We start from the raw sequence: 18,226 nt of genomic DNA, 5'->3' as shown, positions 1-18,226 counted from the left end.
GATTAGGAGGTATACAATCCCTTTGTAATATGACACACAATTATTTCTGGTGAGTGCTACTCATTGGTAGCAGTGCATCTGGATAAGGTGAGTCCGCCCCCATGAAATGCCAAAATGCTTTTAGCATTTACGAAAAGCTCCAATCCATTACTAGTATTATAATAATCATACAAGCATTCAAAGTAATCCACCTTGCGCTTACACTTTGAAATACAATGCCCTGTCAGCCATAATAGATTATATGAATTCTTGGTACTGGACCAGTAGGTCTCATTCTCTATGCTGGTATGTGTATGTATGTGTGAGGCTTGGCTGCATGGAGAGATGGAAATTGTGTGTGAGAAATAAGACTGAGATAGAGGCAGTGTGTGTGATAGTGAAAGAGAGAGTGTGTGTACGTGGTTGGCTTTATCGCCATGGCAGCAAAGCCCCACAATTCCCCATGGGATCCCCAGGATGCCTGTTGCTGTCTGTCACACTGACCCCACGCCTGCAGTGTTGCATCCCCATCACACAAAGAAGAGACTGAGTCAGCAATATACTGTATCTATTACAGCCACGCACACACACACGCCCGCTCGCACATAAGCATGCAAGCACACCAACACACAACCACACACACTTCCATCCCTGTTACGGAATCCAACAACAACTGCAAAACCACATAAATATAAAGAGAGACATACTGCATGTCATTTATATTCATACGGTATCTGGTGTGTGTGTGATGCATCACTGTCACAGTAGGATGAAGAGCTCCATCCTCTCCCTCATCCCCAACCAGTGTTCACGGGGCTCGGATTGAAGGTGTCCATCTGGGCTCTAGTCTGGAGGACCAACATCTGTGACGTATCCCTGTCTGGCCCAAAGTTCAACTGGGCTCCCTATGCATCCTGCATGATTTCCTGTTTAAATGGGGATCATAAAGGAACTATGCAGAATGGTGATTTTAACTTTTCGGGCTGTCAAATGGCTGCCTCAAAAGTTAGCATCCTCGTGGAACGAGACCATTTTTGCTAGTTGGCAACGATGCGGAGTCTGTGACTTGGTTTGCTCGCGGCCGCTCTCACTCCCTGCTCTTGAATACACACCTGAAATGTCCAGTGTCTTCCGCCAGCTACGCCATTTTAACAGAAGGCATCGCAAATGGAGTACTCTATAACTACAGTGCAGACGCAGTCCACATAAGACCGTGCCAAAAGTCCCAGAGATTCTTGTTCAGTCTAATGTATTTGGGTGTCTCGATAGGCTCTTGACAGAAATGAAAACATATGAAGATACAAATATTAAGAGAAGGAGATTAAAAAAAAGACACCGGGAAGAGATTTGCAATAAAGTTTTATATATCAATATATAGATATTTAAGAACAACTTCATGAAATAATAAAAAGGTGAGCGAGACCGTTTTTGTCAATTCTGGGTACAGATGTTCTTATTTGCATGTTACAGAAGTTGCTTGAAAAGAACCCATCTCCCACAGCGAAACAGCAGTACAACAAAAAAAGAGAGAGAAAAAAAGGCACCAGAAAACAATCGTTCATATTATAAAACGCTGGGGTTGAGAAACAATGAGATACGGGAAGATATTGAGGAACCACGTTGTATTACTTGTACTGATAAAATAAGTACACATTTTGGAAAGAGAAAAGGTTATCAAATGAAGCAAGACCAAGTAACAACACAAAACACTTGGGCGGATAATTCATATTTCGTACAATCAGGGAATACAGTGCTCTTTTATACAAATAAATTAATATACTGTCATCAACACTTTATTCTTATCTAAAATCTTATGTACATATTTTTCTTTTACAGAAATGTATAATACTTTATCAAAAACTGGTTTGCAATATGAAAATGTATTTACAAATCATGATTTCAAAAAACACCCTTGCAGCTACTCCGGTCCCAAAAACATACATACTCACATGCACTCATTCTGACAAACATGCACACACACACACACACACGCACACGTTCTCTCATGCAACACACGCACACACACGCACACACACACGTTCTCTCATGCAACACACACAATACAGAAGGCATTCTGAGAGGGCTGGGCAACAAAGTGTACAAAACGTTTCCAATATGGCTGTGAAATGAACACAAATACTCGCACACATGCATAAACACACACACAGGCACACACACATATCCACCCCCACTACACACACCTATTCAATCTGGCTCTTACCAAATCCTATTTCATCCCATCACCGTGATCGACAATACTACAATGGAGGGGACTCAGAAATGTATTTTTCTGAGCAGATCACCAATGTGTGGGACAGGACAAAAGGAGAGGTGGACAAAAGACAGTTGTGTTTACTGACAGGAGAATCCAACCTGACTGAACCTCATTACTGTTTAAGGTCGTGTCCCAAATGACATCCTTTTCCCTACATAGTGCACTACTTTTGACCAGAGCCCTATGGGTCCTGGTAAAAAAAGAAGAAAATAAAAAAAAAAAGAGTAGTGTACTATAAAGGGAATAGGGTGCCATTTAGGAAGCAACCAAAAAAATCTGCCACAGTGATGTCGGCCACCAAAATAGCTGACAGGGGCCTTTTGTCAGCAGTCGACCTCCCACTGACTGAGTGCCTCCTATATGAAAGCTCACATTGACATCTTCTCAAAGAATGAAGACAGGGGCATGGATGTTTGTGTTCGCGTGTCTGTGTGTGTGTGTGTGTGTGTGTGTGTGTGTGTGTGTGTGTGTGTGTGTCTGTCTGTCTGTCTGTCTTTGGGGTGAGTGTAATGCTTGTGTTTGTGAAGGGCGAGTGAGTATGCATGCTGTGTGTAAATAGTATCTTCCTAGTGCAAGTGAATGTTTCTGTAGTTCCGTCCAATTTATGGAGTTCTGCCCTGGAGCTGTTCTTGTCTATTAATGTTCTGTATTATGTCATGCTTCATGTTCTGTGTGGACCCCAGGAATAGTAGCTGCCGCTATCTCAACAGCTAATGGGGATACTAATAGAATACCCCCTGTGTGTGATCTCTTGAGGGTGAGTGACTCTGTGTGTGTGTTGTACTGACAAAGAGAGTAGATAAAGGGGAAATAAAATCAACAATAACAGATGACAAATTCACCTGTGGCCATGGAAAACTGCTAAAAAGAGGAGAATAATAGCCTAAACGATTCACCTCAGTACAACAACCCTCTAATTGCTTTTCTCAAACTGTTAGCTAAGCATTAGCCTGGTAGCCATTAGCCATATCTGGTTCTGCTTTAGCCTAGTTAAACATTAGCCTGGTAGCCATTAGCCATATCTGGTTCTGCTTTAGCCTAGTTAAACATTAGCCTGGTAGCCATTAGCCATATCTGGTTCTGCTTTAGCCTAGTTAAACATTAGCCTGGTAGCCATTAGCCATATCTGGTTCTGCTTTAGCCTAGTTAAACATTAGCCTGGTAGCCATTAGCCATATCTGGTTCTGCTTTAGCCTAGTTAAACATTAGCCTTCTAGCTAGCTAATTCTACTCTAGCCAACTCTGTTCTCATTATCATACCTAAAGGCTGGTTTTTAGTCCATCTATTGACATGTTGTTGCAGTGATATCATGAAAATTATATTTACAAACTTGGTTTGTTTGTATAAACACAAAGTTGACATCATGAGCATTATATTGTCACGTAATAGTGACTTACATTCTATCTAAGCTGCCTTTCTCCTGAGAAGAGATTAATATTTGTTTGTTTGATTTCTCATACTCACACCTAGTCTGGAATTAGATTGACTAGATAGCCAGCTCAGCTAAAGTCATTTTAATTACAGGTTGAATTAAGCTGGCTACCAATTGCTAACCAGGATTTTTTTGTTGTTGAGAATCTTTGGAGTCTTCACTCCCAACGGCAAAGAGACAAGGGTGCTCCATAACTCAACTTAACATATGCTCTACAAAAAATACAGTCATCCATAATATTAAATGTATATATATTATGTATGCTGATGCAAGCTAGCTAGCTGTCAATCAGGCATTTGGAATTTATTGTCATGGCTATGTAGCGCCATTGGCTCTATCTACTCGTGACAATGGACACTGTGGCAGGGTCAAAGTAGAACCGTTTTCACCGTAGTGATGATCTACAGACAGTCAGCCTGAGTATAAATGAAATGTAGATTTGACCAGCAATACTTGCCGCATCCTAATTGTCTAGAGACATGTCGTAGACACACACAAAAGCCTTAACACGGATACTGTTAGCCACTAGCTAGACGTCTTCACTGGGCCTAAAACTCCAGCCTACCGTTAATTACTACAAAGGCTTCTCTCGCTAAGCCTTACGCTTTCTTTTGGATCCCAAAGCTGCCACAAAACTTTCCCAAAGCTGCCACAAAACTTTCCCAAAGCTGCCACAAAACTTTCTCAACGACCCTTTGCCCTGCTTGCCCTCTTGTAGCCTTTTAGGTTCAATAAGGATAACGTCAAAGAAGAACTGTAGAGAGTAGGTACACACAACTAAGTGCAAACACACACACACACACACACACACACACACACACACACACACACACCAACCTCTCTCAAACCTTTCACTCCACTCCAAGACAAAAGCCCTGACCAGAATAACAAAACACCATGACATCTTTAGTAATCGTGAGGTGAACGATAAAACGTGTTGAATGAATAGCTTAAAACTATACAGATTGTCCCATCAACTAAGGTGCTGCCCTCATTTTAAACCTCCCCCTAAAAAGCCAGAGAATGAGGATCCACCAGGGATATAAAATGGAGAGCATAGATTTATAACATCAAGGGCAAAATGACTCTCTTGGAAATCCTCTCGGCCTTAAACGTGAGACAGATAGCACAGCTCAATACTGCTGAAATTGATCAAAAGTGGATGAAAAACATCCAGAATTGGTGTCGACTCAGTTGCAACTCAAGTCCAGTGATCTAAATTCAATTGATTCATAGAGAATTCAAGAACTGAATTGACAGGAATTCAAACCGAACCAACCCCAACTCTGACATAACATAAATAAACCTTAGAAAGTGTCAAACTGTCAATTTTGTGTGATGAATTGGCACAGCATGGTCCCGAATGGCTGGATGTGACGAGAACATCATTTGTTCATCCCTTGAACAGACTCAGTGAGTGACCCCTGACCTTGGTACTGTGTGTGTGTGCATGTGTGTGCGCCTGAGCAGCGGCCATCTTGAAAATTAACCCCCTGAGCAGCCATTTAGTCTAGTCTCCATCCTCCCACTTTTCCCACCTCACTTAGCCGTAGTGGACAGCATAGGCTGCTCCGTGTACCAGTGAGTCCCCGGGTCGGGCATACTGCCACCCAGTGGTAGAGCGATAAACTGAGGGCATGTATTTCCGCCCCCGCCGACTACGCCACACCCCACTCCAACTGGGTACGGGTGATGCCCGTGCTGGCCGCTCATGCCACTGTCCGTCCGTCCGATGTGAATCTCGTCCTCTTCGCCCTCGCCTGTGGTCTTGCGGTAAACGGGGTTGTCAAAGTTCATACTCTTGGTAGAGTTTACACGATAGTTCCGCCAAACCAGGTAGACACCAGTGCAGAGCAGACCGAAGACCACTGTGGCAACAATAGGAACTGCATGCGTTTAACACACAGTGGCAGGGGGAAGGGATGGGGGGACACGGGGAAGATGGAGGAGTGTTAATGTTGTCGGACCATGAGCATCGTGAGATGACAGGCACAGAGCGGAAGTATAGCAAATCAAGACATGCGGGTGGACAGAGGGGGAGGGAGTGAACTGGCCTTTTGCTGGGGATTTTTGTTCTAGGCTTGGTGGATCAATTGACATTATCATCAGGGAATAATCTCATAACTTCGAAGAGCATGGTTTGTAGGCAGGTAGACATATAGTTGTCACAGAACTTCTGGAGCCAACTAGGGTATGTGTACCCGTGACCCCAAGCCAAGCCAAGCCAGATGGGAAATTTCTGAGAGATCTTGGCAAAACTGAGCTTGAGGCAGTATTCATGAAAAACAGTGGGAATTTGGACTTTTGGGCAGTGAAGTACGGTTTGTAACAGAGGAACCACAACTGCCCAGCACGCTTCCAGCAAGCTCATAAAACTGAGAATTTACTATAATCTTTTGGTGTTGTATATTTGACTAATACATTTAAGTAAGTATTGAGCGAGAAGTGTGTCTGGAAGCTAACATGACTTAATTTGCTACTTCAATATAATCTTTATATTATATTTATATACTTAATGCAGAGGAGAGGCGTTGAAGGGGGGCAACCCAAAAATTGCTGGGTTATTTAGACTGATTGGCTAATTCCCCGCTGACCTGTGTGCCCATCACCCTTGTCATTAGAAGGGCAGGAGAGACTGGCATTTCCAAATGCCTTCAATATGCGGTCAGCGCCCCAGAAAAGAAGAGTAGCATAGGGTTGTGTTAAAAAATAAATAAGTGTTTCTTATTGGACAAATCCATGTACTCCCCCACTGTTTCAGTCAGTATTATTCCATTTGGAATGAGTGTTTTCTGACTACCTGCAATAATATATCCAAACAAACCCGCCTGCCACCATGGTTGTTTTGGTTGGAACGCACCCAACACACAATAAATGAATGGATATGCAGTGGCAGAATGTCAAGACACAGACACACAATGGTTTCTGAGTGGCCATGTCTCTAGGCATGGTCCCTCTGGTCCAAACTGAACCAGGATCAGTGGATAGTGTACACAATGGACTAAATATAGCAAGCTTGGGTTCTAATACTATTTGAAATAATTGTAACTACTTTTATCTATGCCTGATTGAACATATATGGCTTAATGGACCCTCCATCTGGCACTCTAGGCAGGCTAGGGCAAACACTCAAAGTATTTGAAAGATTTAAAATACTATTTGAACCCAGGCATAGTAGGGAGTAGACTAAATATAGCTGGTCAGACAGGAGAAGCAGCCCCTGTGGGGGTACAGATAGAGGACATGTACTTACCTATAGGGATGACTACTCCCAGAACTGCCACTGTCAGGTTCTCCCCCAGGAGAAAATGCTCACTTCCAGCTACAGAGGAGTCGGCATGGAGGCAAGAGAAAGCGAGAGGGACATAGGAGTGACAGAGCGAGAGAGGGACATAGGAGAGAGAGAGAGAGGGCCATAAGATAGAGAGAGAGGAGTGGGGGAGACAGATGGTTAAAAAAAAGAGTAAGGATGACAAAGGAGAGAGAGAGAGTGAGAAAAACCGATAGGTCAGAGTGTCAGAGAAGAAAATAAAAGTGGGAGAGAGAGAGAGAGCGTGGTTAGCCCTGCTATTAGGTGTGTGTGCGTTTGGAACAGGGTTTCCATTAGGAAAATGTGGCACCAGACAACGTGACCGGGAAGATTGTAATTTACCGGCCATTTGAGAAATTTACCAGACCCATATGGATTGGGTTTGTAACCCATTAGGGTGTCCACCCACGGTGCTCAGGAATCCCATTTTGATTATGGTAATTCATCTTAACAGAACATGCAACTCCCTGTAATGAAATAGCCGATAACACGTCAGTTTCTAACATTTGCCAAATTGAAATTCGCAGGAAAACACCATTCTAAACAGCGCACCTGATGAGAGCGGTTCCATATGTGAGAGAGATGAAAATCTCTTTTAAAAATGTAGAAAGATTGGGAATCTAAAGATGAAACAACTTAGGAAAGGGACCATTTGGGGATGTTGGATTTCTGATTCTCTTAATTCACCACGTCACCCCCACTAATAAGCTTGAGCTTCTAAGTCATTTTTTCTTCACCTCACGCAGTAAGTCAGCGAAGTCTGTTTTAATAACATCCATTGCGAATTATATTATATTAAAACTATAGTTCCCCAGAGTAGGCTATTGAATTTTCTTTCAACAACCTCCCCCTCAATAGTCACCCATCCTCGGTGTGAAAGAGCAATGGAAGTTATAGGCCTACTGCTGCATTGGCCAATAGGCTGTGAGTTCCATGCGCTCCTTTCTTTAGCTGCCAATGAATCACGGCGTATCAATGTGTCCATATGGCAGAGAGGCTGGAGATCTCAAATGAGTTGCATTTTTTACTTTTAGATTGGTATCAATTTCATTCAGATTTTTTACAATTAACCACATGACAATGATTTTGAGAAACGAAAAATGCGCATATGAAAATCATAAATGGCATGCAGATCGGTAGCAATGGTAGGATAATTGTAAGCTTCCCGGAGCTTGAAATTCACGTGCCGCCAATGAAGTCTTAATAAAAATAATGGCCTCCACGTTTCTATGGTCGGATTTTTGGCAATAAGCAACTTTGAAGCAAGGCAAGACATCATCATAATATGAAAAAAAAAAAAACATTCAGGTTTCAAAGTATGTTTTCAGAACGCATACTGTCTCCAGCTCACATTACAAAGCGGTGGGTGACTCTCTGATAGCCTGTCGCCTGCACTTGAATGGTGAATGGGGAGGCGAGCTTCAATTACCAGTTCAGAAAACAAAATAGTAGCTCTTTTTAATTGTACACCAAAACTGTTTTTAACAGGCGATTGCATTTAGAATTGTTGCGCAATGAATGGGCTTATAAAAGCACATGTTGAGGAGCTGCACGAGAAGTCCCACTCAAAATAGGCTCTATATGCTGTGCGTGTGTGATTGTTGTGTTGAATAAATAACATACATGACAACTAGCGAAAATACACACACAGGCCAATTGAATTATAAAAAAGTATGCAAATTAACCTATAGATCAAACGTATTTGCATCGACTGGTATTTCTATTAATAAAAAGCATTATTTTGCATTGGGCAACACTTTTTTGGGGGGGCTTTTGCCAGGTAACAGAAACCCTGGTTTGGAAATGAAGCAGTATTTGGCAGGAGACAAAGAGGTGGTGGAAGAGGCTAAGCTTCATCAGATAACACTCTGGCTATGCCCAAAATGACACCCTATTCCCTATATAGTGCGCTATATGCCCTGGTTAAAAGTAGTGCATATAGGGAATAGAGTGCCATTTGCTCCCATAATGTCCAGGAAATAGATGGTTTCTGAAATATGATCATGTAAAATTCAGGTGAACTGATCGTTGTATCGCTGTAAACTGCTGGAAATCACACTTCCATGCTAATAGCTGTAGGTAATTATTTCAAATAATGTCCCCCTCTCCCTCATTGTCCTAACCAGTTCCAAATCTGACAGGAGGGCTAGAACATCAACAGGTCTACAAAGAGCTGGTTTCTGAAATATTAAATATTGCGATCTTGCTCAAGAACTGTAGGTAATTACTACAAATTCATGTCAATTAAACATAGTACACACAGATACATATCAGGTACACACACACACACACACACACACACACACACACACGATGGCCACTTGATGGCACTTACAGTGGTGAGAGAGGTTGCTGTCCTCCTTGATGACATTAGTGTCCCCAGACCCTACTGTGGTGGAGGTGGTGTGATCCAAACGCCGGCCATCTTTCTCCTTCACCTCTGCCCCAGGTTTGGCGATGAGGAGGAGTTCTGGGGTGCTGGAGGGGGCGGGGGTGAGGTGGCGGACCCCGGCATCTGCCTGGGACAACCCAGAAGTGGAATGGGAGTCCTCTTTGTCCTCCTCGATACTTGCCGTGATGATGGCTACCGAGCCGGTGGGGAATGGCGACGGTGTGGTAATAGTCTCATTTGCTAAAAGAACAAGGAAATAAAATGAGTTACATTACATCCTTGTATGTATGCCATATCAACTATATGTAGCTGTTTTACAAGATTAAAACAGTAAGATCATAATAATAGAGTTTTACTCAATCAAACCTCAACTATGGAAAACTCCCGCTGGCGCCGGAAGTACACTGCATGACCAAAAGTATGTGGACACCTGCTCGTCCAACATCTCATTCCAAAATTATGGGCATTAATATGGAGTTTGTCCCCCCTTTGCTGCTATAACAGCCTCCACTCTTCTGAGAAGGCTTTCCACTAGATGTTGGAACATTGCTACGGGGACTTCCTTCCATTCAGCCACAAGAGCATAAGTGAGGTCGGGCACTGATGTTGGGCGATTAGGCCTGGGTCGCAGTCGGCATTCCAATTCATCCCAAAGGTGTTTGATAGAGTTGAGGTCAGGGCTCTGTGTCGGTCAGTCAAGTTCTTCCACACCAATCTCGACAAACCATTTTTGTATGGACCTCGCTTTGTCATGCTGAAACAGGAAGAGCCTTCCCCAAACTGTTACCACAAAGTTGGAAGCACAGAATTGTCTAGAATGTCATAGTATGCTGTAGCGTTAAGAATTCCATTCACTGGAACTAAGGGGCCTAGGCCAAGCAATGAAAAACAGCCCCAGAACATTATTCTTCCTCCACCAAACTTTACCGTTGGCACTATGCATTGGGGCAGGTAGCGTTCTCCTGGCATCCGCCAAACCCACATTTGTCTGTCGGACTGCCAGACGGTGAAGTGTGATTCATCACTCCAGAGAACGTGTTTCCACTGCTCCAGAGTCCAATGGCGGTGAGCTTTACACCACTCCAGCCGACACTTGCCATTGAACATGGTGATCTTAGTCTTGTGTGCGGCTGCTCTGCCATGGAAACCCATTTCATGAAGCTCCCGACAAACAGTTATAGTGCTGACGTTGCTTCCGAGGCAGTTTGGAACTCGGTAGTGAGTGTTGCAACCCGAGGACAGCCAATTTTGAATGCGCAACGTGCTTCAGCACTCTGTGAGCTTGTGTGGCCTACCACTTCACGGCTGAGCTGTTGTTGCTCCCAGACGTTTCCACTTTACAATAACAGCACTTGACAGCTGACCGGGGCAGATCGAGCAGGGCAGAAATTTGACGAACTGACTTATTGGAAAAGTGGCATCCTATGACGGTGCCATGTTGAAAGTCAATGTCTGTCTATGGAGATTGCATGGCTGTGTGCTCGATTTTATACAACTGTCAGCAACGGGTGTGGTTGTCCACATACTTTTGTATTTGAAGCGAGCCATATTGCTGTATGGGGCTGAATGGCACCACAAAATTGCTAAGGATCATAGAGAAAATGACCGGAACTATCAAAGGATCATGGCCGATGTAGTCATTTTAATCCTGCCTGAGAGACATGTGCAAAGAGCTTGCATGAGGGCGAGCCTCCTCGTAGCCTACCGGCCTGTGATTGGTCTGTCAGCATGTGGTTCTGTGTTACGACAAATGTAGTAGTCAGAATGGATCAATATTTAAATTAAATATTGTAGCGAACTTAAAAATAATTCACAGTGGGGATCGAACTTGACCATAATAAACCAAAATGGGCGTCTAAATATACATTTTCGCCTTTCTGGCGATCGTAATTTACATAGGCTTTCTAGGGCAGACCAAGGCTTTTGGCACTGAAAGGTTGCTACGCAGTGGCCGATCAGCAGAGGTCGTGACTCCTCACTCCAGATCGTATACCGGGGGTCTGCAAATCACACACATCAGTGGAAGCTGGTGTCACTTTGAAATGGAGGACAGACTCATGGTAATGGTTGGAATGAATGGATGGTACCAAATGAGCCCATCACCCCTTTTCTCTCTCCACTAGCCTCCACTAACAGCCACCCACTGACACACACATTCTCACCTTGCACACAGCCCCGCATGTCGGGCCCCAGGTCCTGTCCTGTGGGGCAGGCGCAGGTGTACTTGGGAGAGTGCTCTGTGATCTGGGGGGCTTTGAGACACAGGTACTCACAGCCACCGTTGGCCTCACTGCCCAAGTTACAGCTGTCTGGGCCTTAGAGAGGGAAATAGAGAAACACATAGTCAGAGACAGAAATACAAAAGGCTGTGTTTACACAGGCACCCCATTCTGATCTTTTGCCCAATTATTGGCAAAAGAGCTGATCTGATTGGTCTAAAAATATCAGAATTGGTCTGCCTGTGTAAACGCAGCCAAAGAGACACACAGTCAGAGACTCTGGGGTAAGGAGAGTCTCTCTAGCTAACTTTGATACCAAGCTAGATAAGCTAATAACCAATGTGCCAGGGGAGATCTGAGGAATTCCTTGCTAGTCGGCCTATGCATGGTTTGCTCTTTGGAGTTTTAAGCTGGGTATCTGTAAATCACTTTGCGGCTGCTGATGTAAAAAGGGACTTATAAAATACATTTGAATGATTGATAATCCAGGCGAACTGTTCACTTATTCATATAATAAAAACATGAAACTACATAGTAGTTTCTGGTGTAACTGCACTGTTAAGATACACATGGCACATTTGATCTTTGTAAATACTAGCTTCTTAATGTAATAATGTGATGGGTCTGTTACATGAGACCAGGGATTCATCTGTGAAGACCAGGTTGAACTAGTGTAGTTTGTGTGTTATATGGCATTTTAGTCATTTAGCAGACACTCTTATCCAGAGCAACTTACGGGAGCAATTAGGGTTAAGTGTCTTGCTCAAGGGGACATCGACAGAGTCGGCTCAGGGATTCGAACCACCAACCCAACACTCTTAACCGCTAGGCTTCCTGCCGTGTGTGTGTGTGTGTCTCAAAGGATCACAGAGGAAGAATGACTCACACCTTGTGTACTCAGGTAAGGACATGTGTACAGTCATAGGGAGAAGTGTACTAGAAGCATTGCATAACACACACACTAGGGACACAGATAAACAACCAGAGACAACAAGCTCTTTCTTGTTCTTTCTCATTCTCTCTCTCTCTCAAACACACACACACACACACACACACACACACAAAGGTACACCGACAGAACAGAGAAAACAAGTTATTTTTTGTTCTCTTACTTGCTCTCACACACACACACACACACACACACACACACACACACACACACACCTTGGGGCTGTCGGAGTGGGTGGAAGACCACTATGTCGTGGGGGTCGTTGAGGTGCTCGGCCAGTGTGCTGACATCTTGGCCGGTTAGCCTGTTAGCGCTGTACACCGCCTCCCTCTCCCTGTCTGTCCAGTAGATACGGTCCTGACAGGGGGGAGAGAGATGGAAAGAGGGAATAAGAAAGACAAAAAAGGAGGAGAGGGAAGGAGGGATAAAGAGTAAGAGGAGGTGGATAGATAAGAGGCAGGAGAAAGGGAGGGGAGGCAATGAAAGCACAGTCAATTTTTTACGTCAATTAGCATTGTGTATAGGCATCTGTAAAAAAAGAATGCAGTAGACAGACAGCAGTTTGTCGTCTCTCTCGCCTGATTTATAAAAGGCTGAGCTAGCTAGTACAAGACTTTTAGAGCGGCTAGCCAGAGTAAGGACTTTTGGAACATGCTGTTGTAAAAACACATTTGATTGTCAGACAAAACAGAACGACAGACAGACTGACTTCTCAAGCGATGTTACGTGAATAAGCGGTACTTTTACAGTTAACTGTCTAGCTATCGCCCTCGCCTTGCCGAGATCTCATCAGTGCTACCGTAAAGGGTGAGCATTCTCACTGCTCCTCCGTTGGGAGGTTAAACAAACTCTGACTGCAACCAGACGTCACCTTGTGGTTGTTTATTTCATTATATCCTGTCTGTTTACCGGAACGTTCCCCTAACGTTATCAGCCTTCGGGAAGATGCTGTGCGGAGGGGAGCTGGCATCGTTCCACGGTTGCTGTGGAAACCATGGGCTTAATCCCCATTAGAGTGCGGCGGCGAGACAGCACATCCTGTGGTACAGAAGTGTGTATAGGGGGAATGTGCGTGAGAGTGTGTCTGCATGTGCGTGTGTGTGTGTGTGTGTGTTACAATCCACTTAATAAAACTGAAGTAGAACATGTTTAACAAAAAGCTAACATTGTCAAACAAGGTCAGTTAGAGTAGAAAGACATTTCCTCCTCTCCCAAAATGGACAATAAGGACTGTATTATTAACCACCTTCCTGCAGAAGCTTTTTCTTACTGGTCTTACATTTGTAGCAGCTTTCAATAAGAACATATTTTCCCTTTTAGCTACTTACTGTACCAATGCAACAGAGGATTTGCACTTTTAAAAGTAGAGCTCTACTGTGGATTCAATTGTGCTGTGAAAAGCTCCGTTCCAATCCACCAGCAATGTTAGGAGCGGACAGTTAGGAGCGGAGAGTTAGGAGTCTCTTTAGGAATTTGCACAGTGGAATAGGCAGCAGGGAATAATGTCATTACCACAGTGGAATAAGGCAGCGGGGTATATGTCATTACCACAGTGGAATAAGGCAGCGGGGTATAAAGTCATTACCACAGTGGAATAAGGCAGCGGGGTATAATGTCATTACCACAGTGGAATTAGGCAGCTGGGTATATGTCATTACCACAGTGGAATAAGGCAGCTGGGTATATGTCATTACCACAGTGGAATAAGGCAGCTGGGTATAATGTCATTACCACAGTGGAATAGGCAGCAGTGTATAATGTCATTACCAAAGTGGAATAAGGCAGCTGGGTATAATGTCATTACCACAGTGGAATAGGCAGCAGTGTATAATGTCATTACCACAGTGGGATAAGGCAGCAGTTTATAATGTCATTACCACAGTGGAATAAGGCAGTGGGGTATATGTCATTACCGCAGTGGAATAAGGCAGCGGGGTATAATGTCATTACCACAGCGGAATATGTCATTACCACAGTGGAATAAGGCAGCGGGGTATAATGTCATTACCACAGCGGAATTAGGCAGCAGGGTATAATGTCATTACCACAGTGGAATAAGGCAGCGGGGTATAAAGTCATTACCACAGTGGAATAAGGCAGCGGGGTATAAAGTCATTACCACAGTGGAATAAGGCAGCAGGGTATAATGTCATTACCACAGTGGAATTAGGCAGCTGGGTATATGTCATTACCACAGTGGAATAAGGCAGCTGGGTATATGTCATTACCACAGTGGAATAAGGCAGCTGGGTATAATGTCATTACCACAGTGGAATAGGCAGCAGTGTATAATGTCATTACCAAAGTGGAATAAGGCAGCTGGGTATAATGTCATTACCACAGTGGAATAGGCAGCAGTGTATAATGTCATTACCACAGTGGGATAAGGCAGCAGTGTATAATGTCATTACCACAGTGGAATAAGGCAGTGGGGTATATGTCATTACCGCAGTGGAATAAGGCAGCGGGGTATAATGTCATTACCACAGCGGAATATGTCATTACCACAGTGGAATAAGGCAGCGGGGTATAATGTCATTACCACAGCGGAATTAGGCAGCAGGGTATAATGTCATTACCACAGTGGAATAAGGCAGCTGGGTATAATGTCATTACCACAGTGGAATAAGGCAGCTGGGTATAATGTCATTACCACAGTGGAATAAGACAGCTAGGTATATGTCATTACCACAGTGGAATAAGACAGCTAGGTATATGTCATTACCACAGTGGAATAAGACAGCTAGGTATATGTCATTACCACAGTGGAATAAGGCAGCTGGGTATATGTCATTACCACAGTGGAATAAGGCAGCTGGGTATAATGTCATTACCACAGTGGAATAAGGCAGCGGGGTATATGTCATTACCACAGTGGAATAAGGCAGTGGGGTATAATGTCATTACCACAGTGGAATAAGGCAGTGGGGTATAATGTCATTACCACAGTGGAATAAGGCAGCGGGGTATATGTCATTACCACAGTGGAATAAGGCAGCGGGGTATAATGTCATTACCACAGCGGAATTAGACAGCAGGGCATAATGTCATTACCACAGTGGAATAAGGCAGCTGGGTATAATGTCATTACCACAGTGGAATAAGGCAGCTGGGTATAATGTCATTACCACAGTGGAATAAGACAGCTAGGTATATGTCATTACCACAGTGGAATAAGGCAGCTGGGTATATGTCATTACCACAGTGGAATAAGGCAGCTGGGTATAATGTCATTACCACAGTGGAATAAGGCAGCGGGGTATATGTCATTAGCACAGTGGAATAAGGCAGTGGGGTATAATGTCATTACCACAGTGGAATAAGGCAGTGGGGTATAATGTCATTACCACAGTGGAATAAGGCAGCGGGGTATATGTCATTACCACAGTGGAATAAGGCAGTGGGGTATAATGTCATTACCACAGTGGAATAAGGCAGTGGGGTATATGTCATTACCACAGTGGAATAAGGCAGCTGGGTATATGTCATTACCACAGTGGAATAAGGCAGCTGGGTATATGCCATTACCACAGTGGAATAAGGCAGCGGGGTATATGTCATTACCACAGTGGAATAAGGCAGCTGGGTATATGTCATTACCACAGTGGAATAAGGCAGCGGGGTATATTTCTTTACCACAGTGGGATAAGGCAGTTGGGTATGTGTCATTAACCACAATGGCTAAACAGGCTGTGACAATCCCAATGAGAGATGAAAGTGACACACACTTGTCTGTAACGGTGATTGTGTTACCGCCACATCGGTGGTCACGAGTCATGACTGCTGTCAAATTCCACGTGACCGTTGAGTCACGGTAACTACTCCAAAACTGCGCTCTGTAAATGGATGTAGCTGACGGCCGTTAATAGCCTGATTTGCTAACGGCCCTCAAGTCGCAAATAGCCTGGTACTCTGCAGTCTTTTTTTACCATTCTAATCACTGACGTCAATGCAAATAAAATCGAAAATCAAACACGATTGAATTTGAGTAATCTGAATGACGAGGATAAATGAAGGGAGTTAGAGGTCCCGTCCCAAATGAAAACATTCCATGGTCATTGTGGATCTTGTTTCAAAGTCAAAGCCAAACACAATGGCAGACATTTGGACGCATTTTGGATGCAAAGCTAATAATTAGCTGGTCGATAAGCTGAATCAGGTTAGTAACATCTGAGGTTGGAGCAAAAACCTTCAGGAGGGTAGTTCTCTGGGAACTGGGCATCATCACCTGTCGCGTAGCGAGAGCCAGTTCCTCAAATAGCTGGTCAATGCGTGGAATGAATTACGCAACATTTCTATATGCAATCACGTGTGAAAAAAAAAATGTTTTGATTGCCTCTATTCAAAAGAGGAGGATCCCAGCTATATTGCTAGGCTACTATATTTATTTCTCAACTTGGCATATGAGCACACGGATTACATGTCCCGTTTGATAATGGCCCATTGTATATCGAAACAAATTCCACACATATTATTTTGTATATGTAAAGACAAGATTCAATTGATGAATAGTCTGATAGGTGAAAATAGTATCGCTTGTGAATGAGAGACTGATGCCCAACCGTGTGCAGTCTACGGAGGCAATAAACAGAGCCCATACATTTTTTGTTGTTGACTTTTTCAAATTAGTTGCATCATGCAGCCCATATATGTTTTGATTTATAATACATTCTAAGGTTTGTATCACAACTAAAGTTTTTACAACCACTCAACAGATGCTCAATGTGCGCAATCGCTCAGAAATCCCTTGGGGAACAATGTCCTTTATTTAATTCAGCTATGTTCAAATTGTATTGTTCTTACTCTAAAATAATATGAAATAATGGCATAAGCAAATCTTGTCTGCTAAATTAACTAGCCTACAGCCTAGGCCAGTGGCAAGGCATATAGCCAGATCAGTAACACAAGCCCAACTCCAGAATATGCTCTTCTGAAATATATTTTCTTCATATCATAATATTTCTTAAGACCTGCCTAAAATAAATCATGGATTTTTTTGTGATGGCTTTATTATTGTGATGGCTTTATTATTGTGATGGCTTTATTATTGTGATGGCTTTATTATTGTGATGGTGTTTATTAAATGGATTTACTATACTTTTTTTTAAATGGTTCCTCAACTGGTGGCCTGCAGGATTTGATTTAACACCCCAAGATTTCTGCAATTTTTTTGTAATCAATCATTTTAAATTTTTTATTGTTGGACATAAAATAATATAAAAATCCCAGCATATCAGCTCCAAGTGATTTTAATTTTGGAAATATGTTCCAAAGTATTCCCACGCATAATAGAGAGATATACTGAACAAAAATATGCAACACGCAACAATTTCAAAAATGTTACTGAGTTACAGTACATTTTTTTTAAACGGTATTGAAAATCATATCGGTGGTATTTCAGAATACCCCGGTATACGGTATAAACAGTATATTGCCCAAGCCGAGCGTCCACCTACGGTTCTCAGAATGAAAGAAAATGCGCAGTGCATGTAAGGAAATCAGTCAATTGAAATAAATGAATTAGGCACTTATCTATGGATTTCACATGACTGGGCAGCGGCGCAGTCTGAGCCTGAGAGCCTGAGGATGGGCCTGAGAGGGCATAGGCCCACCCACTGGGGAGCTAGGCCCAGCCAATCAGAATGAGTTTTTCTCCACAAAAGGGCTTT

General features: G+C 43.3%; 1 protein-coding gene across 1 annotated transcript in view; it reads right to left on the bottom strand.

Moving 5' to 3' along the window:
- Positions 1-1,321: 1,321 nt before the first annotated feature.
- LOC115114112 (low-density lipoprotein receptor-related protein 8-like) overlaps positions 1,322-18,226 on the bottom strand; it is a 206,475-nt gene continuing 189,570 nt past the window's right edge. Inside the window, exons 16-20 of the mRNA XM_065013892.1 lie at positions 12,773-12,914; positions 11,552-11,704; positions 9,333-9,629; positions 6,941-7,009; positions 1,322-5,573 (exon numbers count right to left, since the gene is read on the bottom strand). Of these exons, the coding sequence (XP_064869964.1) occupies positions 5,227-5,573; positions 6,941-7,009; positions 9,333-9,629; positions 11,552-11,704; positions 12,773-12,914 (1,008 nt within the window). The 3' untranslated portion in view covers positions 1,322-5,226. The remainder of the gene's footprint in view (positions 5,574-6,940; positions 7,010-9,332; positions 9,630-11,551; positions 11,705-12,772; positions 12,915-18,226) is intronic.

The sequence above is a fragment of the Oncorhynchus nerka genome, linkage group LG9b (assembly GCF_034236695.1).
Source record: "Oncorhynchus nerka isolate Pitt River linkage group LG9b, Oner_Uvic_2.0, whole genome shotgun sequence".
Taxonomy (NCBI): domain Eukaryota; kingdom Metazoa; phylum Chordata; class Actinopteri; order Salmoniformes; family Salmonidae; genus Oncorhynchus; species Oncorhynchus nerka.
Note: the sequence above shows the minus strand (reverse complement) of the source record. Positions and strands in the feature narration are given on the sequence as shown.